Source organism: Corylus avellana, chromosome ca1 (assembly GCF_901000735.1).
Source record: "Corylus avellana chromosome ca1, CavTom2PMs-1.0".
In the NCBI taxonomy this organism is placed as follows: Eukaryota; Viridiplantae; Streptophyta; class Magnoliopsida; order Fagales; family Betulaceae; genus Corylus; species Corylus avellana.
This window is the reverse complement of record NC_081541.1, coordinates 24,767,605-24,794,100: the sequence shown is the minus strand read 5'-3', so window position 1 is coordinate 24,794,100 and position 26,496 is coordinate 24,767,605. Positions and strand designations below refer to the sequence as shown.

Here is a 26,496-nt window from a genome sequence, read left to right as displayed (position 1 = left end):
TAAATCGTAAACCCTAAATTTGACCTCAACCCTAGTTTAACTCCATTAGTCCCAAGTGCGATTTATATTGCATTATTGTGTTGAAGATTAGGGGGAGGTGTGTTCAAGACCTTCCAACGAGTATGTAGTACACGATATAGTGTTGAAGACCTTATTGTGTTCAACACCTTTCAATAAAGATCCTCAAACGAAAACAACATACGAAAACTACCAAAGGTATAAATTTGATTAAAGATACTCATATAAAAACAATATACCAAAAATAATACAAAAGCTGTACATTACATTGAAATATCCTCATACAAAAACAATAGACCAAAAATTTTCAAGCTTTACATTACATTGAAATATCCTCATACGGAATCAATAAACGAAAAAAATTATCAAGCTTTACATTACCATTGCAATATCCTCATACCAAAACAATCTACCAAAAATAATACCAAAGATGTAAATTACATTCAAACATCCTCATACCAACACAACATACCAAAAATAATACATCTGCTGTAAATTACATTCAAATATAAATTACATTGAAATATCCTCATACCAACACAACATACCTAAAATAATATCAAAGCTGCAAATTACATTGAAATATCCTCATACCAACACAACATACCTAAAATAATACCAAAGCTGCAAATTACATTCAAATTTTCTCATACCAACACAACATACCTAAAATAATACTAAAGCTGCAAATTACATTCAAATTTCCTCATACCAACACAACATAACAAAAATAATACCCCTGCTGTAAATTACATTCAAATATAAATTACATTGAAATATCCTCATACCAACACAACATACCTAAAATAATATCAAAGCTGCAAATTACATTGAAATATCCTCATACCAACACAACATACCTAAAATAATACCAAAGCTGCAAATTACATTCAAATTTCCTCATACCAACACAACATACCTAAAATAATACCAAAGCTGCAAATTACATTCAAATTTCATCATACCAACACAACATACCTAAAATAATACCCCTACTGTAAATTACATTCAAATTTCCTCATACAATAACAATACGCAAACTACATACCAAAACATGTCATTGTTTTGGACTTAGCAACCAACATAAAAACAGCATACCATTATACTAAACTTAGCAACCAACACACCAAAACCGCATACCATTGTACTAAACCATTGTACTAAACCATTGTACTAAACTTAGCAACCAACACACCAAAACAGCATACCATTGTACTAAACTTAGCAACCAACACACCAAAACAGCATACCATTGTACTAAACTTAGCAACCAACATACCAAAATAACATGTCATTGTACTAAACTTAGCAACCAGCACACCAAAACATGTCATTGTACTAATCTTAGCAACCAACATAGCAAAACATGTCATTGTACTAATCTTAGCAACCAACATACCAAAACAGCATATCCTTGTACTAAACTTAGCAACTAACAAACCAAAACGACCTATTTACATGTCATTATACATAACACCTAACATACCACAACCAACATCGTAATAATTTACAAATATAAAACATCTCTGCCTATGGCTTCCAATCTAGATTTTTTCGTTTCCTCTTGGCCTCCATAATTTCTATTCCTTTTTTTACTGTTGTCACAATGCGCTTGCCTTTCACTTGGTTTGACGATGAAGAAGCATTTGCACCACCTTTGCTTGCCACAGACGGCGTTCCACCACCCCTTGCTGCCCCACCCCTGCGTACACCACCCCTGGCTGCAGCACCCGTTGCTGCCCCACCCCTAGTTGCAGTTGATACGGTTGAACCACCTCTCGTTAATGGGCCTTTTCTTACAAATCCTGAAATTCGGCCACCCCTAGTCAATGGCCCTCTTCTTGCAGCAGTTCCAGTTTCATAGTCCTCTTCAGTTAAGTCAATGTGTATTGGGCCAGTGTTTTTTTTTGGAAAAACTGTGACAAATACCAGCTATTCGATCCGAATGGCGAGTCCTTGTTGCAGGCCCTCCTATGGACAACTTAGGAACTAGTAGATCATCTAGATCATATGTTAAGGGTCTAAGTGGCTCACCCCATGATGGAGGTAGTTCAATGCCTGCACCAAATCCATGTTCAAGTATAGCTGGTCTACGTGGAGATGAGCCTTTGCCTTCATTAGCAACTCCAGCTGTAGGTGATACGCCCTCTTCATCAGCAGCTGCAGGGGGGGTGATACTCTTTCTTCCACACCACCCCCGGGGGGTGGGAAATCTTTGCGTACATGGGCAAATCCGGGAGGGGGGGGTGTGCTCTCACTCGTCAACAAGATGCGGGATGTGGATTTCCTTTCTCTTGGAATGTGCACCAACACTTGTAGATGCTTTGCTCTTTGATATGCCCTTCTTCTTTATATGTAAAAAGAAAAAAGAAAAATAAAACAAATCAAAAAATAAGTTATATAAAAGACAATTATGAGGGTTCAAAACAAAAAAAGAAAGAGAAATCATTTGTTTGAGGTACTGTTTTTAACTACCTTAAAAACAGTAGCTGACTGTGGACCAAGTAGTCCACCACACAATTTCCTAAGTAAAGACATTTCCTGCTAAAATACAAAATTTGTTTTAGCACAATTGGAACAACAACCTGTTAAATGGTGGACTACAATAATACCAAAACACTTAACAAAATAAATACAATAATACGAAATAATTAAAGTACCTTCTCCGTAACTTTTTGTTTCCCTTTGGTCCCTTTAGGTGTACTGGAACCATCCCTTTGTGACTACACACATAAGAACAAAAATATATTTAGTATCACAAGCATACCATGTATAAAAGTAAATAAATATGGAGTCCTTCAAGTACCTTCTCCAAAACTTTTTGTTTGCCTTTGCTCACTTTAGGTGTACTAGAACCAACCCTATGTGACTGCACACATAAAAATGAAAATAGGCTTAGTATCACAATATTACCATGTATATAAGTAAATAGGAACTCCTTCCACTACCTTTTGCACAATTGTTTGTTTGCCTTTGCCTTTTGTCGCTTTAGGTGTTTTCAACCCAATACTTTGCGACTGCACACACAACATCAAAAACAAGTTTAGTATCATGTATAACAACGAACTATAAATATTATAAAACATATCTTTATTAAATATGAGCTATATGTATGAGAAACTTACAATTGGTGTATCCGACTTCTTGCTATTAGATGCTTCACTTCTATTGGTTGGACATGCCCTTTTATTGTGTCCAACCCCGTTACACTTCCCACATTTCATTCGCGCTCCGTACTTCCTCATCCGATATGGATTTCTTAGGTCCCTGTTCTCATCGGGTGCCCTTCTCCTTAGCTTCTTTGGTCTACCCGGGGCAATTCTTCCTCTTGGAGGCTCCAATTTATCATGACTTGTTTTTATCCACTGTTCCTCATTGGGCATTGGGTATATTACTGGAGCATATGCCTTCTTGTAGACCTCAATAGTAAAGCACTCATCAACATAGTCTTCAGGGTCCCCACAATCATAGAGTATAACAGTCACTGCATGGGAACATGGGATTCCAGTAATTTTCCACTGCCTACAACCACACCTTCTTCTACCAAGGTCTACCACATATTGTCTATTATCCGGACAAGTAACTTCAAACATAGAATCACCAGCATATTGTGCAATGCAGTCAATTGCTTGTAACCCAATTTCTTCCAACTTTGCAGCAATCCTAGGGGTTAACTTCCCAGTCAATTTCTCTATCCCTTCCCTCTTAGCTTGATATCTCCGCATCAGCTTCTTCCGTATCATCTCCAACATGGTCAACATGGGCTTCTCACGAGCCTTCAAAATATATGAGTTGAAACACTCATAGATGTTGTTGACTAGGAGGTCGCACTTTGGGTAGTCACTAAACCATGCCCTAGACCATGTACTAGGGTCAACCTGACTCAAATATTCATATGCGGCTTCATTCATCTTCTTCAACTCTTCCATTTGATCATTGAATTCATATTCTGTGTATGAAGAGGCTGCAGACCACAACTATTCCTTCAGTGCCAACCCTCGATGCCCCCCAATGTCTCTAAAGTTGGCATATAAATGCCTAACACATATTTTGTGATCAACCATGGGCATAACAACCTCAAAAGCTGGCATTAGACCCTACAATATATATATATGTTACCAAAACAATAGTCAAACAAATTGCATGAATATTTAAGTTGTGAACAAGAAAACAATTTACCTTCTGTCGATCTGAAATGAATGTAGGCCTAGCATGCCTGGTATGGGTACCAAGATCAGAGACAAGGGTTTCAAGGAACCAGATCCAGCTGTCTTTAACCTCGGCTTCGACAACCGCAAAGGCAATTGGGTACATGTTGTTGTTCCCATCCCTTCCAACTGCAGAAAGGAGTTAGCCCTTGAATGGTCATTTTAGGAAGCACCCATCTACCCCAATGATTGGCTTGCAACCCTCCAAAAAGCCTTTCTTCATGGCTGCCAAACAAATATATAGTCTTCCAAAATTTGGAGGCAAATTTGGGTTTGGTCTGTCAACTTTCATAACAACACAACTTCCACTATTAGTATGCCTCAAGGTTTCACAATAGTCCCACAACCTCCCATATTGGTCCTCAAGATTCCCATACAATCTTTGTTTGGCCTTCCTCCTAGCTCTGTACATCATACTTGGGTTCACATCAACACGTCATTTCTCCTTCACTTCATGTTGGATTACATCCAACAGCATGTTGGGCTGAATCCTAAACTTGTCAATGAGATTCTGTGCTATCCAAAAAGAGTTGACAATGGTGTTTCGGTATTTTCGACCACATATGTGTTTAGACTGTACTGATCTTACTTGAAATGATTCTTCATCAGGCATCTTCCTTCCATACACCCTGTACTTACATTTCGCATCCCTGTATACCGCTACACACCTCATTGTTTCATTTTTCGTAAATTTGACATCCTTTCCTCTCTTCACATTGTACACCCTCACAGCTTCCCTAAACATTTGAATGTTTGAGAATTTTATCTCAAGTTTAATGACTGGATCCACTAGATCCATAGCATGAAAGTCGACTACACGTGCAGATTGTGTTTCACAATCTTCATCACTGATGACTGGCGACGCAAGTATATCACTCCTAGCCATTTTGGAGTTGTCATCATCATCATCGTCACTGTCACAAGGCGTCTTCAAATTACGGCTACTGTTATCCCCTTCACCTCCGAGAACACCAGCATCACCCTCACCTTCATCATTATCATGTTCATCACCTCTATCATCATCACCATCACCCTCATCATTATCATGTTCATCACCTCTATCACCCTCACCCTCGTCATTACCTCTATCATGTTCATTGCCTATAGCATCCTCACCCTCTTCAACACCTCTGTCATCCCCATCTTGTTCCTCTTCCTGACTATTTGGTTTTGTATTTGATGGTCTAGCCCCACTATCAATGTCATCAAGATCTACATCAAAAAGATCTTCATCATCACTAATCTTATCACGCCACCAAGAGTCATTAGGGTCAACCCTCCCTCCGTCGTCATCTTCATCCTCCTCATCTTGTTCATCAACTACACCCTCTCCGAAAGAAACAACAAATAAGTGAACTACACTATGACCAGTGTGCTTAGCAACCATAAATAATACATTATGGTCAGATGTAATCAAATGCAAGCCATTGACTAAACTTTTACCAGGTTCTTGAAAAAAGATTAAATCCCCCGAGTTGTACCCATAATGTCAACATATGCCTTCCAATTCGAAATATGACAACTCATCAGGGTCAACACTCTCTGTATGTACTGTCACATCACCCCCCACGTACTCACATCCAAGTGTCCTGTTGAATCTACCACCATGGTGGACCTCAAACAATAACCTTGAATTGGCCATCCTACAAAGTGAAATAAACATTTTTAGTGAATAATTTGATTCAATTGGCCATCCTAAACTAATAATTTGAAATTAATTTCAAACTCAATAACATGTCACATATAGGTGATGCATTAGAAATTGACATGGTTAATTTCATCCAAAAGCCAACAATCCCAACTCGGCATTTGAAGGAAACAAAAGAAATACCGAAATAAATAAATTTTATATATATAAAATTTATTTATTTCGGTATTTCTTTTGTTTCCTTCAAATGGTGGTTTCCGAAAAAACAGAAACCCTAAGATTCTCCGAATCACCCACCTAGTAGGTGCATGCCAGCAACAAACGTGAATTATACTACTATGTGGCCCTCATTTTATCTGGTACATATTTTATGTGTGTGTGTGTGTGTGTGTGTGCGTGTGCATCTCTTCAAAGAAAAGTTTAATTCACAAAAGAGAATTGACATTTCCCATTGCAATTTTCAAAAATAGGGGTTCAAAATTGTGACTCAATTGGAAGAAGTAGAAAAGAATCCAATTTTAAGTGAATATAATCACAAGTGTAACAAGGAGATGGAGCATATGATGATGATTTGTAAGTCATATGTTCAAGTCTTTCAAGATTGTAGCTTCATTATAAAAACAGGGAGATATGTATAGCCAAACACCAATACTGTTTTTACTTTAAATTCCAACCAAAATCCAATATGTGGTTGCTTACATTTGTCCCTCATCCAACTTCCAAGTATATATATATGTGTGTGTGTGTGTGTGTGTGTGCATCTCATCCAAATAAAGTTTGATTCACAACATAGAATTGACATTTCCCATTGCAATTTTCAGAAATGGGGGTTCAAAATTGTAACTCAATTGGAAGAAGCCTAAACCCTAAAAAAAATTCCCCCCAAAAACCCCTAGAAGATGGTCCAAAATTAATTGCAAAATTGGGGCATACCGACAAAAATGATGAACACAAAATATTCAATAATTCACAATAACCCCAAAACCAATATTGCCCCAAAACCCCAAATAAACAAAAAACCCTAGTACATGGTCCAAATTACTTGCTAAATTGAGGCATACCGACAAAAATGATGAACCCAAAATATTCAACAATTCACAATCACCCCAAAACCAATATTGCCCCAAAACCCCAAATTAACAAAAAACCCTAGTACATGGTCCAAAATCACTTGCTAAATTGGGGCATACCGACAAAAATGATGAACCCTAAAATATTCAACAATTCACAATATTCGGGCATTGTAACCCCTAAACAACTCAACACCCTAAACCCTAAACCCCCAAAACCCCCAATTTTACAAAAAAACCCTAAAGTAGATGGTTGATAATTAGTTGTAAAATTGGGGCATACCTAGATAGCAACCAAAATTTATGGGAACAAGTTGTTTGCTTTCTACTGTCCTCTTTCTCCACGCAATGGGACCACGAACAAGGGACCACGAATGGGGGACCACAAACAACTTCACCGACATTGTCGCCTGGGTGTTGTCGTGATGTGTCGTGTGGATGGGGTAGAAACGAAAGGAGACCACGCGATTTGCTGCTTCAATACACGAGGGGACCACGCCTTTAGAACTTTCTTCTTCACCTTGTCGTGCTTCCGTGGGGGTGTGTGGGTTTGTTTGGAGTGAAAATGTTGAGCAACGTGTGTGGGTGGGGTTGAAAAGGGGAGGGTCATCGTGTAATATTATTGAGGGCAAAATTGGAAGGTTTTGAGTGAAAAAGTCACGTGAGGAGCACGTGCGCCGAGTTCCGTCCATTTAGACGGAAAAAACAAACTGATGGTTTAAATTATCAAATTTTGAAACTTCAGGGGGGTAAATTGCCAATTTTTGAACTTCGGGGTTAAAATTGCAAATCCCCTAAAACTTCAGGAGGGTAAACTGCATTTTCCCCTATCTAATAATTATAATATGACCCATGGGTCACAATACGGATGGGTTAGATCTACGATAAACCCACGGGTCAAGATTTTATATATATAAAATAAGGGCAAGATTGAAATTTCACACTCCTATGTTAGGATTTCACAGAAAATCCTAACGGAATTGGCAAAGTGAAAGAAAATGAAGGTTGGAAACATCAAAGTGAGAGTTTTTGAACAATGGGAAATGTCTACCAAAAGCGTGAAAGTTTGAGGAGAGTAAGTGAAGTTTTTCCTAAAAAAAAAATAAACATGTATATATATATATATATATATATATATAGGTTTATATTTCTTATTAGAAAATGTAACTCTCAATTAATTTACAAATATAATAAATAGGCATGGATATATATACATTTATTATATATGGAGATCCTAAATAAAAGAAAACTAAATTAGTTATTAACAAATATATTCAGTATTCTTCGGTACTGATCATTCTCACGCGTGCAAGAACTAATTCGAGCGTAATACAATATTTTATCTGAAGCTAGCTATATACCATCATTACAATTCTTTCTGATATTCAAACCTAAAATTGATGAGCGTGTTGCAAATCTCATGAATTCTCCCCGAGGGCCCCATGCTCACTGTTAATAAGACGGCTGCCTTAAGGATGTCATGATGTCTATCTATTAGAATGAAACCTATAGCTAGCTAATATTAGAAATAATTTTTATTTATTTATTTATTTCTATTCCATGCGGGAAAAGGAAAAGGGAATGACAAGACTAGATCTTGTTATTATCCTATCACTTCGGAAAAAATGATATATACTTTGGCCTGCCCATTTCACTTTGGAAAAAATAGGATACTATTTTATTTTTTTTAACATATTCACGCAAGGAAAGGAGAAGAAGATGTGAACTAGTGACTTTTGTTTTATCAGACATAGTTTTCAGTCGATTGAGCTATCCCTTAAAAGCTGAACACTTCTATATTTCTATTGATGATTCAATGTCTGTGTAGGATTTAATATAGGTGCCTTACAGAAATTATAGGAGATTTTTTTATAGCTTCTTTAATGGGTTAGATTTAATTTTACGTACTCTCTCTTTTTCATAGACTCTTATAATTAAATTTGAACCATTAAAAAATTAAAGAAAATCTCTTGTAACTTTTTTAAAAACACTTGAGCCAAATCCGTCTAATAATATACATCAATTATTTGAGATGGAAAGGATCATGATATGCATTTGTTATATATGGGGATAGTACCAAAGTGTTTATTTTTAACATTTACCTAATCTAATTAATCTTGAAAAACCAAAAAATAAAATAAAATACTCAATCCAAATTTAAATGCATTTTTGGTGGAGACCCTAAATAAAATAATTCTGACTAAGTTATTTTATAAGGTTTTTCTATAACATCTACCTAGATTCGTTATGGGGACCCTAAATACAATAAATCTAGGTTAGTTTTGTAACATTTACACAATATGAACTTTAAAACCAAAACACATTTAAATCTAATTTGAAACAAGAACCTAGCTAGCATTATATATTCATTTTGCATGCATGTTCATATACAACAATAATTAATAGGTGCAAAACAAATAAACATATAAATACAATAAATTTAAAACATATAAACATATAATGCATCCAAACATATATTAATACTATATATTAGTCCGGTTTTTAATTATAGTAATTACCACAATTAAAACACAGCTAATTATATATGGTAAGTACTTAATTATTTAATTGGTAGTTAAGTTTTATAAAACCTAGCTAGCTACTAATTAACTATTTAATTTTTAAAAAGAAATAAATAAAAAGTGCCTCTTATATCACTTGATTTTTTGATAGTCCATGAAAGGTATATTTATCCTATAATATATATATATACTTAACAGCTATAGCTACCTAGATAGGTTCGAAGCTCGCTAATTATTTCAACTAACATATATACGTACCCTAGCTAGCTATATATATATATATATATATATGAAGGGAAAAATATAAAAAAGCCCCCCAAATTACCTGCGGCTTTCGATTTAGCCCCCTAATGTTTCAAAAGTGATAAAGTAACCCCCCAAACTACCAAACTATTGCATTTTAGTCATTCCGTTAGTCAAAACCGTCAGTTTGGACGGAAACTGCAAAACAACATCGTTTTGTTACAGGTAAGTTACTACAATGCCCTTTTATGAAGAAAAAAAATTTTGAAAAAAATATAAAAAAGCCCTCCAAACTACAAACCATTTTCATTTTAGCCCCATAATGTTCAAAAAATAATAAAGTAGCCCCCAAACTACCAAACAGTTTCAATTTGCCCATTCCGTTAGTCAATACCGTCAAATATGATGAAAATTTTAAAACTACGTTGTTTTGGCAAGGAAAAGTTACCAAAATGCCACTTTTGGAAGAAAAAAAAATTATATTAAAACAAGCAAGCAAAACGGCGCCGTTTTGCTTGAAATTAGGGTTTCCTTACACTTATTAAAACGGCGCCGCTTTGGTAAGTGTTAGGAATTAAAAGAAAAAACCCTAGACCCCACGCTGGTGACCCACGAAAACACCCTGAACCCCAGTTTATCTCTCTCCCCAAAACTGCCAGCCACCACGTCGTTCTATCTCCGGCAACCTGTAAATCTTACCCATAACTCAATCTTTTTATTGTATTTCATGGTATAGCTGTTGGATCGGTGTTGTTTATCTACGAACGTGATTTTTTTGTTTGAGTTCTACAATGGGTAAGAATTTTTCGGTGGCGCTTCATAGCCACTAGATGGTGTGGCCGGCGGTGATGGATGGTGATGGTAGAGGCAGCCGGTTTTGAGAGAGAGAGAGAGAGAGAGAGAGAGGGGCGTTGCATTTTTTTCACTTGAGGGAGAAGGTTGCCAGAGATAGAACGATGTGGTGGCCAGCGGTTTGGGGGAGAGAGATAAACTGGAGTTGGGGGATTTTTCTGCATGGGGTCTAAGGTTTTTTCTTTGAATTCCTAACACTTACCAAAACGGCACTGTTTTGGTAAGTGTAAGGAAACCCTAATTTCAAGCAAAACGGCGCCGTTTTGCGTACTTGTTTTAATATGATTTTTTTTTTTTTCTAAAAGGGCATTTTAGTAACTTATCCTTGTCAAAACGACGTAATTTTGAATTTTTCATCATATTTGACAATAATGACTATCGGAGTAGCCCCCAACTATTTAATAGTTGGGGGCTACTTTTTCACTTTCTGAACATTAAGGGGCTAAAATGAAAACGGTTGGTAGTTTGGGGGGCTTTTTTATATTTTTCCCATTTTTTTTTTTTTCATAAAAAGGCATTGTAGTAACTTACTCGTAACAAAACGACGTCGTTTTGCAGTTTCCGTCCAAATTGACGATTTTGACTAACGGAGTGGTCAAAATGCAATAGTTTGGTAGTTTGGGGGGCTGCTTTTGCTTTTAGAACATTAGGGGACTAAATCGAAAACGGCTGGTAGTTTGGGGGGATTTTTTATATTTTTTCATATATGAAAGGTTTAATTAAACAAGTAGGATTAATTTCGAAGTAAAAATAATCAATGCATGTGGAGGAAACAATAAAATTAATTACAATAATCATTATATACATAGCAATTAAATTTTGTTATTAATTATTAATTGTTATGGACAGGAATTTTCTCCAAACCGGTATGGAGGAAATCTAGATTAAATTTAATGTGTCTTTTAAATGTTTATAAACACTTGGCACTATTTTACATAGGTTTGAAGATATTTCTTCCATACCGATTTAGAGGGAATTTCTGCATGTCCATAATCATTATTTTGTTATTAATTTTTATTAATCGTTAATTTTTTTAAAAAAAATACATAATTTTTTATATTATTTTTAACATGTGAAACAATGGCACGTCAATAAATATTGATGTGTCAAAATGGCACGTCAATAAATATTGACGTGTCAAAATGACACGTCAATATTTACTGACGTGGCGGAATGGCACGTCAATAATTTATTGACAGGTCAAAATGACACGTCAATATTTATTGACGTGTTAAAACGACGCGTCAATATTTATTGACATGTTAAAATGGCGTGTCAATATTTATGGACATGTCAAAATGGCACGTCAATAAATATTGACGTGTCAAATGGCACGTCAATAAATATTGACGTGTGAAAATGACACATCAATATTTACTAACGTGGCGAAATAGCACATCAATAATTTATTGACGTGTGATAGTTTACCATGTCACTATGTTAAATTATTTGAATATATTTTTAAAAAATTATATTTAAATAATTTAATATAGTGACGTGGTAAACTATCACACATCAATAAATATGGACATGTTAAAATGGCACGTCAATAAATATTGACGTGTCAAAATGACACGTTAATAAATATTAACATGTGAAAATGACACGTCAATATTTACTGACGTGGTGGAATGGCACATCAATAATTTATTGACATATTAAAATAACACGTCAATATTTATTGACGTGCCCTTCTGACACATCAATAAATATGACACGTCATTTTAACACGTGAATAAATTATTGACGTGTCATTTGACACGTCAGTAAATATTGATGTGTGATAGTTTACCACATCACTATATTAAATTATTTAAATATAATTTTTAAAAATTAAATCGAATTTAAATTTAGCAACATAGAAATATTTAACACGTTGCTATTTCTTGACATGTGGAATGTGCCACGTCACTAAATATTGACGTGGCACATTCAACACGTCAATAAAATAATTATTGACGTGTCACTTTTGCCACGTCAGTAATTATTGACGTGACAAAAAGTGAATTACTATTTACCACGTAAAAAACATACCCTTTTTTTTAGTGAATCACTCTCTTTCTTTTTTCTTTTACTTATTTATTTACTTTCAGTACTTCGTATTTTGTCAAAATAAGTAGGTTTACCCCCACAAACATATATATATTCTTACAAAAAGCTATTCTTACATTTGTATCACATAAAAAAAAAATAATGATAAAAAATTAAACCAAAAAAAAAAAAAAAAAAAAAAGACACCTTGTCTGAAAAACATATGGCCATCCATACTCAGCTAGAGAGAGAGAGAGAGAGAGGGTTCTGATGCAACAAATCTGAAGTAAACCTTCGGTACTAGTGTACGACTTATCTCGTTACGAGATAAGTGGCAAAATTGGTACTTGACACGACCCGATTACGACCTGCAAGTACCCATTACACGATTAGCCTAGACACGAAAATAGTCGGGTAACCCAACACGACCCGTTTTACTCATTTAAAATAACCGGGTCTAGTCAGGGTAGACACGACCTGACCCGACCCATTAAAACCCTAAACTATAAAATTAAAAAAATAAATAAATAAAAATTCATAATTGTAATAATAATACATCAATACACTGTTAATGCAAAAAATTGAGTTCCAAGATACTAAAGGCTTTAATAAAGGATAAAAAAAAAATTAAAAAAAAAAAAAAAAGGAAAGTGACCGTAATTGTACTCCAACAGAAATTACTAAACTCATGATTTCACCTAAACTTAAAACAAGCAAGCATATTGACTAAGTTCATTTATTAAAATAATTTTTAGTATAAAGAAATTTAATTTTGCTCAAATTACATTTCACTAAAAAAGAATTATGCATATTTCAACACAAAATATGATATATGTAATCTGTTGAAATTAAATATCTCATAACAGAGATGAATTTTGCAAATCATTTGAAAAAAAATAAAATAAAATAAATAAAATAAAATAAGGACAAAAAGCAAGAAGAATGTTTTTAAATTAAAATCATTTAATTAAATATTTAAATATAACAAAGGCTCTACCTAAATTTGTTGTCTTAAGCCTCAAAATCTATTAAGTCAGACCTACTCGAGGGGTTGGCTTGGACGCTTGGTTACTAGTAAGCCACTTGGCCCTCATCGATACCTCATAAAGCATAAAGTTTAAGTAGGGACAAAACTAAAATTTATATTTCAAAATGATCAAAATATAAATGAGATTGAGGTGTAAAATGTGTCAATATTTCCATCATAGCAATAAAGAAAAAGATAATAAAATAAAATAAAATAAAATAAAAGCTAACAAAAACAAAATAATAATAATAAAAAATAACAAAAATAACAAAAATAACAAAACAACAAAACTCAAAACTACATCAACATTAAATTCATAATTCATTACAAAATACTTGTTCACTTGAAGTCTTGAAGGTTCCATGATCCATCTCATGTAATTAAAAATATGAATTATGAAACACTACAAATATGCTCATTTTTTGACTTCTTTTTTTTTTTTTTTTTTTAACCTAGTTTGGTGGGTACCTGTTAGACTCGGATAGTAACCGGGTCTAACAAGTACCTGCCAGACCCGAACAGTAACCGTGTCTGGCGGGTCGACCCGCCAGACACGAATTAATTAATCGGGTCTTAAATGGGTAGACCCGATTAAGACCTGAACCCGATAAGGCAAAACCCAATACCTATTTTTTCGTGTCGTGTTTTTGTTGAGTTCACGGGTCGTGTCAAAATTGCCAGCCCTAAATTCTCGTATAGGTTCACTGAACTTGAATAAGCCTAAATGTTTTTCCTTGGTTTCTACACAATATTTCTTTACTGTTCTATTTTTAAAATTTATTTTAATCTAGTCATGAATTTGTTATAGGCAATAAGAATGATTTTGAATAAAATTAATAATTTTAAATATCAAAAGTGAGAAGAATGATTTTTGAATAAAAATATAATATTAATTCAAAATAAATATTATTTAATTAGTGTAGCAAATTAGTTTTTGAACTCGCCGATATACTCAATCACTTTTTTTCTAACAAGGGAAGAAAGTGAAAGATTTGATATTAACTGTTTGTGAATTCTGTCAGTATGGCAAGGCCAAACAGCTACCTTATGCTCATTCTTCAAGGGTCACATCCTCACCTTTGGTACTGGTGCACTCAGATGTTTGGTCATTACCGTCTATGTCACTCAGTGGTTGTTGTTATTATGTAGTTTTCATAGATGACTTTAGTCGTTTTTGTTGGGTCTATCCATTATCTCAGAAATTCTGATGTTTTTATCTCTTTTGTAAAGTCTAAGTCTCTTGCAGAGAATCAACTCTATCATCGAATAAAACAATTTCAATCAGATAGTGGAGGTGAATTTATTTCCAAAGCTTTTTCAGATTTTTTTCATTTGCATGATATAATTCATCGCCGCTATGATACCATGAAAGATTTAATGTGATTGGCTAACTTAGCCAAACCGTGGGTGTTGTATTGATATATAGATGTACAATTGACAGTTTGGATAGTAATCCAAGACTCAGTTTATAATTCAAAATATGAGATAACAAAGCATATCCTATCTTGATGAAGCTACAGTACGTTGGTGGGAAACTTGAATTAGCTTGCTGTTGCTGTGTGGATAACTTTGTAGATATATGTGAACTTGAATTTAAATTTGAATCAGAAACAGATGTGGGAAAGTATATCTTATCATGTTGGTTAACAGAAAGCACCATTAATCAATGGCCATTACTTGATGAGTACGTACAATACAAATTTCACGGAGGCTAAAGATACTTTTTGAGGTAAGAAAAAAGAGATTAACAACAATTTTGTTCTCTCTCTGGAAAATCTTGGGTTTAATTCTCTTCTCTCTTTGGTGAGAGTAGCCGGCCACTTCCTTTGTGAGGTTTCTCCAATCTCCTCCCTCTTCTCTCTATTTCATTTTTCTTGTTCTCGTTGTCATTTTTTTTTTTTTTTTGGTGGTGGTTTTTGTGTTGTGCTTTCCTACTAGACAAGGAGCTCCGAGGCCTCCTTCATACTCTCCACTCAGTCTCTATACCGCCTCCGTCCTTCCATGCACTGCTGTGCTGCGTGTTAAAATATTTGATTAAATGATTAAATTTACCTCTTCCTATCAGTTTAAACTTACAAATAATTATTTAACTTAATAACAGAGCCAAAGGTTTTGAGTTTAAACATTGACTTTATCATTCACCCCCATTAAATTAAAAATATTCAACGTGTTAGGTTTCACCTATTAAAATGAAATTTGAACCCACTCGTGAGATGGAGTGTTAAAGAATTTGATGTTTAATGTATCTCTTCCTATTAGCTTAAACTTTTGTTGCTCACCTCCTCTTCAAAATTGGTTGGGTTTTTAGATCTAGTTTTTTCAAAACTAAATCTACTCTTTTCTGTTAGTTTCGCCCCAACACGCAGTCCACCATGCTCCAATGCCTCCCATCTTCCCAATCCCGCCCTCTACAACCCAATTCGACCACCACACGCCAGCGCATGGATCTCACTCGCCGGCTCATGTATCCCACGCAACCTCCATGCCCCGATACTGTCTACTAATTTTTTGTTGCTTTCATGTTGTATTTCTTATGTATTTTCGCAACTTTCTTTGTATTTTGTTGTTCTTTTTGTGTTGTGTGGGTTACTATCTCCCTGATTTTCAGTATTTTGATTTCTTTGTAGAGACTCTTGTAGTTGAATTTGTGTTGGTGCCTCCCTCTTCTATAGTCTCTGGATTCAGATTCTAACAGTGCTTCTTCCGATTCAATCTCCTTCTCGTGGTTATTGTTGTTTTCAAGTACGGGTTCAGATAGGTTCACCTTAATCTGTGTCCCTTTGTGCTTTTGTTAACGCTATATATGTGGCCATATTGAGAAGATTGAGACACTTATTTGTCCAATTTTCTACTATTTATGTGTATTTCACACTGTTGTTTTTATTTTGGGTATATTATTAGAGAGTTCACCCATTTTTTGATTTTTTATTGTTTTTCTTTAGGACTCACCACTCTTTCTTTCTTTTAGATTAAGAGTGGGAAAGATAGTTTCCTTACGATCCTTTCCTGAATCATTTATATATATATATATATATATATATATATATATATATACGAACGTACGTTACGTATGCATGATGCATGCATTGGACCAGCTGGGAGATGTATGGTGTCCTCTCGTTTTGCATTGTGGGGAGGCAAAAGCATCTCCTTCCTTCCATATAAATAAAGCCATCTGGTTCTTTTCTTTTCATTGATTTTTCATTGTCCTTGGCCCCCCTTTCCTTCTTAGTGCTTCTAATATCTCATTTGTTTCTTGTCCCATGCATGGGTTGAATCATTGCAACTTAATGTGCTGTCCAACTCAGAATCCAATTACTACACTCCCCAGTCTGATTGCAATATTGGCTATAGACGCACAATTTGGAACAAAATTGTGAAAGGAGATTGATATTTTGAGTCTTTTAGTAAGCTTATAATATATAATACGGAATATATATTTTTCTTGTGTTCAAATGCTTTCAATACAAATAAGTGAATAAATATTGTTGAGGTTCAATAATGTCACTCTTCTCACTTGTGTTCAAATGCTTTCAATACTTAGAATATGCATTGCAAAGTGCAATTTCGAATGTTATGAAGGGATTTAGCTTCTCTCACTGGACACCAATTGGGTTTCAGATGAGATGGTCAAAGGTCCGATCCAACAAATGGTATCAGAGCCAAGGTCATAGGTTCGAGTCGCAAAAGTGTCATGTTGAGGGAGGGATTGTTGAGGTTCAACAATGCCACTCTGCTCACTTGGATGGCTCTTAAAACATGCCTTACGATGTGCAATTTTGAATACCATAAAAAGAATTTTATATATATACCATCACCCAATCCCAACCATCCTCTCTCCGGCCGTTGCTTCTGTTTTCCGGTCTTTTTGTTGTTTTCCTGTTGTTATTATGGACTATCTTTTTTTGTTGTTTTTGTGTTTTGTGGGTTACTGTCTTCTAGCTTTTTATTGTTTTATTACTTTAGTGGAGACTTTTGTTGTTGGTTCCTCTCTTTTCAACAATCCTAGTTACGGACTCTAGCAGTGCTTTTATCGCTTCAGCCTCCTTCCGGCAGCTGTTGTTGGTTACAAGTGAGGGTTCAGATAGGTTCGCCTTAATCTGTACCAATTTTGCTTCTGAAACCGTCTTGCGCGGCCCCTTGAGAGAACCGGGTCATTTGTTTGTTCCATTTCCTAGGTTTTGTAATTATTTCCACACTGCTTTAGTTTGTTTTGGGTCTATTGTTGGGGAGCCCACCCCTTTTTCGTTTTTAGGATCGTCCCCTCCTTCCTTTCGGATCAGGAGTGGAAATGATCATTCCCTGTAACCCTTTCCTTATTCAATTAAAATAAAAAATAAATAAAAAGGAAGTCATTGACCCCCAAAATGGCACTTTTGAATAATTATAAGGTATCTTAACTTCTCCGTGCATGATTATGAAGTAGAGACAAAGTAGCTAGCCTGTGTGAACAGAGGAAAACTTGCTCACATGCCCACTTTTTTCACTCTCCCCTGTCTCTCTATATATACAATCTGAATAAGCAGCTCTCTCCATGCAAAGCTTTCTCCTCTCTCCTCTCTCCTCTCTGGTTTTCTCCCATTTTTGTGCAAACCTGAGCTCATTGAAATAAGGTTGCTGCTGCCTCCAAAATGGTTCAACCAAAGGGTGAAGGTCCTTGGTCAACCGGCCTCTGGAGCTGCTTCTCTGACATGCGTAGCTGTAAATTCCTTCTCCTTTCTTTTTTTTGTCTTACTTGAAGAAGAGATTATGTTCTGCATTAAGCAATGTTAAAACTTCTTTTCTTAACCCCCGAGGGATTAACTCGAGTGGTAAGTTACTTGGTTCAACCCTCGATCCCTTGAGTACAACTAATTTCTTGGGGCCATGATCGTGGGCGAATGCCAAAGTTTTATAACCTGACTGGCCATGTAGAGCGGCGCTTTACATGATGTCTCAAAGACCTAATTAGGGCAAAGCCCCAAATATCCCGTTTATTGGAAAAAAAAAAAAAACACTAATCAAAACTAATCAAAACTAAAAAACAAACAAACAAATTCTTTTCCATGATCTAGAAAGAAAATCCTTGTGTAATATTTGGGGTTTAAAACTAATTAATATGCTAATTCTGTCGCAGGTTGCTTGACATTTTGGTGTCCATGTATTACTTTCGGGCAAGTCTCCGAGATTGTAGATAGAGGATCATCCTGTAAGTAGGACAGAAAACTCCGAGTTATGCTCTTTAAAATACTGTTATACGATTGTTATACAATTGAAATAAGATGACAGTACAAGTCAACCGTTGAATGAAAAAGAACTTGTAAAAAAGTAAAATCAATGGTTTATTTGCACTGCCACATCATTTTTGTTAAATTATCAGTTGTCCCAAAAGCTGAGGCCCAATACGTGAAATATTTAATTTAAATGGGAGGTGATTTGACGGAGTTAAGGTTCGATCCCATGACTTTTGGTTCTTATACCATGTTAAACTATCAATTGCATAACAATGGTCGTATAGTTTTCATATATATATATATATATATATATATAGACTTTTTTAACATGGATGTACTATTTGTGAAAACTTTCAGCTTGCGGTGCAAACGCGGCCCTGTTTTACTTGTTGAGTGCTTTCACTGGTTGTACTTTTTTAACATGGATGTGCTATTTGTGAAAACTTTCAGCTTGCGGTGCAAACACGGCCCTGTTTTACTTGTTGAGTGCTTTCACTGGTTGTGCTTTCTATTACTCGTGCTATTATCGATCTAAACTGCGAAGACAATATATGTTGAAGGAGAGCCCATGTTGGGATTGCTGTGTTCATTTTTTCTGCTTTCATTGTGCCTTGTGCCAAGAGTATCGTGAGCTCAAAAACCGTGGTTTTGATGTCTCTGTCGGTAAAATACTTCTCTATCAATAACTACTTGAAACTAAATGTTTACTTTAATGGGTTATCACTCTTACTCTCACACTTCCAAGTGCATGCTTCTTGACGTGACACTAAAAATTATTATTGGATCCAAACTCCAATAATATTGATTCATTCAAAATGAATTGGTGATTTTCACAACAACATCAAGAAGTGTAGGCTTTAAGAGCATATTTGGGATTACGTTTAAGAAATATAACTTTTAAGTTAAAAATTGTTTTTTAACAAAAACTTCATTTTAAGTTTTTGCCAAAAATGTGTTTTAACCATTTTTAAGCTTTTTGACCCTTAAATTTTTTTTACCAAACAGATAATTTTTTCTTCAAATGTATTTTTTAAGTGTTAAACGTACTTTTAGGTCCCTCAAACCTACACCCAAGCATACTCTAAGGCGAACCAAAAAATTTGATATGAGGGGCAAAATTGTAAAAAAAAAAATACTTAGGGAAAAAAATACATTTTTTTGATAATTGAACTTAAAAAAACCTAAATTTTAAGAGAATTTTAAAATTTTGGGGAGCTACCCAATAGCCTAAATCCGCAATTATATGTAGTGGAGAGGGTGTGTAGTATTCTGATTGGTTTTGTTTGATATATGCATAGGATGGGCTGGGAACACGCACATGCACAATCAAGGAGTGGCGATGGCTCCAGTTGTTGAAGGAGCGATGAAGCGGTAGAGTGTTGTTGTATAGTGGGAAGGTCTGAATTAAAGCAAATCTGCATGCATGCATGGGGGAGTGTTGTCGTTTGGTAGCTTATATTGTTGAATAATAGGTACCTATGTATGTCGTACCTTGTTGGGTTTGGTTTGTTGTAAAAGCCCTTGGCTGGCCTCTTTTGTGTCGTTTGCTGGCTTATAATGCAGAATAATAAGCAAGGCGTACGCTATAGCTTGTAATAATTAATGTCGTAAGAATTTCTATGTTTGTGTAATCTGTTGGAACTAATAAGGGATCAAATATTTGATCTTTTGCTATTTGTCTTCTTCCTTTTTCTTTTTAAAATCAATTGCAGGCCTTTGGATTTTCAAAGTGCCCTATTGTTGGGAGCCAATTGTTTTCGTTGACATTTTGGAAAAAAGATGTCAGCGAAAAGAGTCATTCGGTCTCTACCACTCAGTCTACACCTTTTTCATAGAGGATTGATGATCTAACTTACAAAATTGATGGGTTATCTTATTTTAACTTAAGAGTGCCGATGGCACGGCCTATATTCCATCGGACCGATGGTCCATATCATGGAGTTTTGGAGACTCACAAAGCACAAGGAGACGTATCCCAAGCCTGATCTAAGTCCACAATTGATGTAGATCGTATTTCCAAAAGCTTCATGAAAAATTTTGAGCGGAGAAAGAATGTTCAAGGAGATGGTACTTATGATTCAGCAAGTACTTGAGAGATCAATCGGCCTTAAGTTGAAGCCCACCTGAGTGAAAGCGTTTGCTCCAACTACATGACTTTTAATTAAAAAACTTTCAACTTTGTCTTTGCAATTATAAAAGAATGTGTTTCTCAAATGCAAAGTGACATATCATTTTTATGGACCGGGAGTTTAGAGGAAAACCTTATTCGTGTAGAGGCCAACTAATTATTTAAAAATATTAAAAAACTATATATTTTTTTATTACTTAAGAAAAAAGAGTGAATTTTTTAGCCACAAAAGAGATAATTGCATGACCACTTAGTCAAAGTTGGGCATGCGATAAAAATGCCATACAACCACCTCTCTTCTAGTCAAAAGTGGTCATATAGCCACCACAATAAGTCAAAGGTGACCGCGTTGTCACCAGGACCAAATGAGAGTAGCTGTACATCCCAACCAAATCGAGGTGGCCACACAACCACTCCTCTGTATTAACGGTGGCCACACAATCACTTGGTCTCTTTCTCTTTTACTTAATTATTTATTTTCAGTACTTTGTGTTTTGTCAAAATAAGTAGGTTTACCCTCACCAATATATATATATATATATTCTCAAATGTAGACTCCATCGAAAAGCTATTCTTACCTCTTTATAAAAAATAAAAAATAAAATAAAAAATAAAAAATAAAAAAAAACTTATCTGAAAACACTAATAAGCATAGCCACACTCAGCTAGCTCCAATTCCTGCCAACCAACCAACCAGAAGGGGCATAACGAAAAAGGGGAAAAATAATAGACAATCGTCTGTCTCCGAACAAACGTACAACACTGTAAATTGCAAATTCTTAATGCCATTGAAACCTATAAGTTACTGTTAAAGAATTAACTTGTAATATACAAAAAACCTCAAAACACAACTTTCGCCACTTCAAGCTCAACAAACAAATAAATTAAAGAACATAACACAGAGGGCAAAACCAAATAAAATACAATATGTATTGAAAAGATATGAATATTTTAAGACAGTTGTAAAAATGGAAGAAAAGCAGTGTCTCCAAGCAGGAAAAATGGAGAGAAGGCACTGGAAGCAGCAGGACCAACAACCTGCAAAAATGAACAAGAATATCTGAATTAATGTTTGATGCAGTGATGAAATTCAACAGCATAAACATGGTATTGCCAAAGGGGAACACTACAGTAAGGAAGAATTTTTGTAGACTCTGACGCGAAGAATGTCCATAGAACTCTCAAAATGATTGGCCTTATTTGAAAACTTCTTTCACCAAATCAAAGACCTGGTTAACTTTTCCAATCCAATAACTAATAATTATTTAAACTTCAACCTTTGTTGGTTGACAAATTACTGGAATATTTTAAACTTTTTAACATATCAAATCGTGTAGAATGGTATGACTAAACATTATAATCACAAACAGAATCTAGAAGCATGCACAGTTAAGAATAAAGATCAATCTAATAGGGTTTTTTTTGTATGCCAATTATTTATAATTTTCCACCAATATCAGATGCATACCTCAGAGAGATGTCAATCTTCTTTCAGGGTCCACAAGCTTCCAACTAAAGAATAGGGGATAACAAAAAATTATGTTCGAGAAACAAATTTGATGACCAAACAAGTCAAAATGACAGGAAATTATGGTAACATTCTGACTAGATTTCAGCTTCTTTGGGCAAATGCAGCTAGAGCATTAGCATGCATAGGAGGAAGGTTGCTCAAAAGGGGCTGTATTTGTTGACCATATAGAGAAATCAAGTGAGAGAAAGCTCTGCCCACTAGAGCTTTGACTTCAGAAGTTTCTTCAGGCGACACCACTACTTGAGCAAAAAGATTGACCAACTCAGGAACTAGAGAGAGGATCTGCTTGCATCAAAAGTGAAAAAACAAAACCAGTAAAAAATCATTTCTTGGAAAGCAAGAATTTAAACAACCGGTCAGCCAATTTTACATTGAGATTAGGGAACAAAACCAAGTACCTGGGGATTTGATGATAAAACAAGAGTAGATACACAACCATATACTGTCATGGACTCCTCATGATCTTCTTTTAAAGGAAGAACCTTTAAGAAAACGGGAAGGACCTGGGAAAAGCAACCAAGAGAGACAGATCCAAAAACAATAATTAGCTATGACGATTAATTTTCTTTCAAAAAAAAGAAAGATGACACCAAAAGATAACCTGATTTAGTGGGATGGACTCAGGATGCACCATTATCATCCTTGCCACTGCGCCAGCCGCGTTATCCCTGACAGCATTGTCTGGCTCAGAATCCCCAAAAAGTGGGAAGAGTCCATGTAATATTTCATTGTAGTGTCTGGTATTGATGTAAGTTTCAATTTGGAAGATGAGATTAATTCCAACATAGAAGACTTAATCACGTAAATGTGCACGCCCCAATTAAAACCCAACATCCCCACAAACAGGAAGGTAAATCAAAATTCAAAACTACCAAAAGATCAGAAACTGCTCTCCAAGCAACATGACTATTTAGAAGGATACTTCAAAGTTGACTCGCCTCCATTTTTGCACAGCTCTCCAACACAAAATGCAGCATTCCTTCTATTAGTTCCCTCAGGTGAAACTAGTTCTTTCTTTACCAAAGGCATCACCCGCTGAAGCGTATGGAGGTTTCAAAAATCAGCAGTATATTCTTACACCATTAATGATCCAAAAATTAGATTGAAAAAAAAAAAAAAAAAAGGGAAGCAATAAAATTACATCAACATAGTCTGCTATTGGAGAACCCATATCCTGAGCTACTTCAGCGAGGCAAGCAACCACCATGGTCCGATCTTGTGGAGGCCGTGAAGCTCTCTGCATATGCCAATAACTAAAACAGTGAGATATTTCAACAAAGAAATGACACCACAAGATCAGTTGCTAACCCACCGCGAATTTCATTAAAGGATCAAATAGGTTTGCAAAGATGGGTGCAAAATGAGAACCCATGGACTTGGCAAATGCAGGAAGAAGATCAGAAACTGCATCCATAAGATCTTCGTCGTGTTTGGTATCATCATCATCAATCTCGCTGTCCGATTCTATTCGCTGACAAACGGATTTCTCTCGAAGCAATAACAAAGTAGCATCAACAAGCCGAGGCACATCTGAAATTAGATCACATAAAAAGCAAGTTCTAAGTAAGAAATTTTATTTGAATAGGAAAGATTTCTTTGAATAATACGCAAAATGAAGGCAACTAGATCTATACTTACATGGCTCAATGGCCATGTAACCATATTCCTTGATGATGTCAGCTATGCTCATACAAGCTTGAGCAACAACTTCCTTGTCATCATCTTCAGTCATAGTCTTGATATAGATATTCATCACGGAATCTGTAGAATATAAAGAGAATGATAAGATTTCTACCACTGCTAGAAAACCAGCCAGGCCAAGCAATTTTGATACTAAGATATTTTTTGCAGATATTTGCCATTCCTATATCATGTTCTTACCAAAAATTTCTTTCGTCTTTGCTGGTCCATCCTGCCAAACAAGAAGAAAGATTGTGATCATATTAGAACTTAGTAGTATATCCTGCCCACCTATGGCAATTTACACAACAGACAGTAACAAGACCAAGATAGCTTTCAAACTTAACTTTTTTTTCTTTTTTCTTTTTTCTTTTTTTTATGAGTACTTTCAAACTCAAGTTGCTAACGTTAAAAGCCTGCTTCTAAAAGCATTGACAACTGAGACAGTACTTCTATTGACTAAGATATACACGAAACCGATATTGTCAGATAAAAAGCACCACAAACTCTTAATAAACAAATCCAGATGACAAATAAAAACCATACTTCAAATTGCAAGTATAAGAACCCAAATTTGAGAGAGAGAGAGAGAGAGAGAGAGAGAGAGAGGATTCTGATGCAAACTAACATTTTGACTCTGGAAGATTGCCTGTGCCGCTGTTAAGACATCTGCAGTTAAAATAACTTTATAAATGAGCATTCCATAGATTCATACATGAATTTGAAACCCACCAGGTATGAAGTGATATCAGACTTGAAAGTTTACCAGTATCTACAACTTCCACTATCAATTATCAAGTATTCAATTCTGTACAATTGAGTGTAAAGTTAAGACAGAAAATAATGATCTGGAAACATAGTTCCCCATCCCAACTTACAACATTATACCAGTATACTATTGTAGCTATATATAGACCTGTACAGCAAACCTGAAGTAAACCTTCACTGCTTGTCTCGGATAGGTTCACTGAGCTTGAATAAGCCTAAATATATTTCCTTGGTTTCTACAATATCGTTTTATCATATTTATTTTAACTCCTTTTTTCTTTTGTGGGGGGAGGGGGGCTTGATAAAGACAGAATGGAAGAGAACAAAACCACTCACATCTTGAAATCATTAGAATAGAAGAGCTGGAGATAAGGCTCTGCTGATAATGTCAAGATGGCACTAGTTTTTCAACAAAAGTGATCAGCAGAATTTTTGATCTAGCAATAAACTGCTTCCGAATTAACCAACTTGAATAAGTTATTTTATGAAAGCTAGTCACATTTCACAGTGCATAAGGGAAATATTTGACCAAGGAAAGAGGAGACAAAATGGGTTGTATGCACAGTACAGATAATTTTGCCATAAGCAGAGCTCCCACTCACGTTTCAAAGCTGTGACTGCCTGAAGCCGAACATCTTCATGAAAATACCCAGCATGTCTTACCAAAATTTTCAGTGACTCCTCCAAATAGCTTAGAAAGATTAAGAAACCCAAAACCTACTTTACTTCATATATGCATCTTTACCATCACAAGGTTGAGATGGGAAAAAATACCAAAATAAATAGAAATGTGAAAGGATACGGTGCATAAGAACTTTTTGTGTGTTGTGCAAATAATCCAAGAGCTTGAGTAGCAGCAGCCTTTTCATCCAGAACTCCAGTTCTTATACTGATATTACGTACTCTTGGCTCATCATGAGCTTCGTCATCAGATGAAACTCCACCAAATCCATTAAAAGTTTCATCATCGGACTCATCAATGTCCACCGCAGAGCCATCATCCAGATTGCAGGAAGCAAATGCTAGAGGTACCACATGAGGAAGATACTGTTTACCAGGATAAAAATTCACATGTAAACATAGGCACTAAGAAAGATCCACAAGAGTTCAATTTTACAAATCCATCCATGCGCACCTGCACAAAACCATCAGCCAAAATTTCTGCTATATTGCTGAAGAATCCATGGGTGTACTCCCGAAGCTCACTGAACTCCAATCCAAAACCCTGAGAATAAAGACATAAAATAATTACTTAAAGAATAGTGATAATAATTCCAGCCAAAGAGAAGTGGCATGGCAATTACTGCAATTGCAGCTTCGATGAAAGGGGTTAAAATTGGTTCCATCCTCATTCTCCCTACAGACATTGCAACAATTCCGACTAGTTCAGTAGCCCTTGCTCGTGAACAAAGATCCTCGTCATTGGTAAGCACCATGAAATTTTTCATCAACTCTAGAACCCTTTCAGCATATGGGAGGAAGGCTTGCTCTGCGGCAGCTGCAACTGAACCAATTGCAGACTGCAAGGAAATTAAATCTAAAATTTATACTCAAAGA

General features: G+C 35.5%; 2 protein-coding genes across 4 annotated transcripts in view; one reads left to right on the top strand and one right to left on the bottom strand.

Annotated features, from left to right (window-relative positions):
• The window catches only part of LOC132185162 (uncharacterized), a 53,209-nt gene that overhangs the window by 9,198 nt on the left and 17,515 nt on the right, over positions 1-26,496 (bottom strand). Inside the window, exons 8-22 of one of the 3 annotated variants that reach the window (XM_059598979.1) lie at positions 26,244-26,459; positions 26,075-26,164; positions 25,742-25,986; positions 25,542-25,630; positions 24,800-24,840; positions 24,373-24,403; positions 24,130-24,252; positions 23,804-24,021; positions 23,633-23,728; positions 23,414-23,526; positions 23,093-23,228; positions 22,890-22,994; positions 22,567-22,773; positions 22,429-22,472; positions 21,869-21,998 (exon numbers count right to left, since the gene is read on the bottom strand). In XM_059598979.1, the coding sequence (XP_059454962.1) occupies positions 22,573-22,773; positions 22,890-22,994; positions 23,093-23,228; positions 23,414-23,526; positions 23,633-23,728; positions 23,804-24,021; positions 24,130-24,252; positions 24,373-24,403; positions 24,800-24,840; positions 25,542-25,630; positions 25,742-25,986; positions 26,075-26,164; positions 26,244-26,459 (1,704 nt within the window). In that variant the 3' untranslated portion in view covers positions 21,869-21,998; positions 22,429-22,472; positions 22,567-22,572. Of the gene's footprint in view, positions 1-21,868; positions 21,999-22,428; positions 22,774-22,889; positions 22,995-23,092; positions 23,229-23,413; positions 23,527-23,632; positions 23,729-23,803; positions 24,022-24,129; positions 24,253-24,372; positions 24,404-24,799; positions 24,841-25,541; positions 25,631-25,741; positions 25,987-26,074; positions 26,165-26,243; positions 26,460-26,496 lie in introns of those variants that run through there. The other 2 variants (XM_059598974.1, XM_059598981.1) reach the window with 2 other exon arrangements.
• On the top strand, positions 18,137-20,506 carry LOC132190586 (protein PLANT CADMIUM RESISTANCE 2-like). Its single transcript, XM_059605623.1, has 4 exons — positions 18,137-18,320; positions 18,736-18,807; positions 19,283-19,495; positions 20,131-20,506. The coding sequence occupies exons 1-4, from the start codon at positions 18,251-18,253 to the stop codon at positions 20,205-20,207; spliced, it is 432 nt and encodes a 143-aa protein (XP_059461606.1). The 5' UTR covers positions 18,137-18,250; the 3' UTR covers positions 20,208-20,506.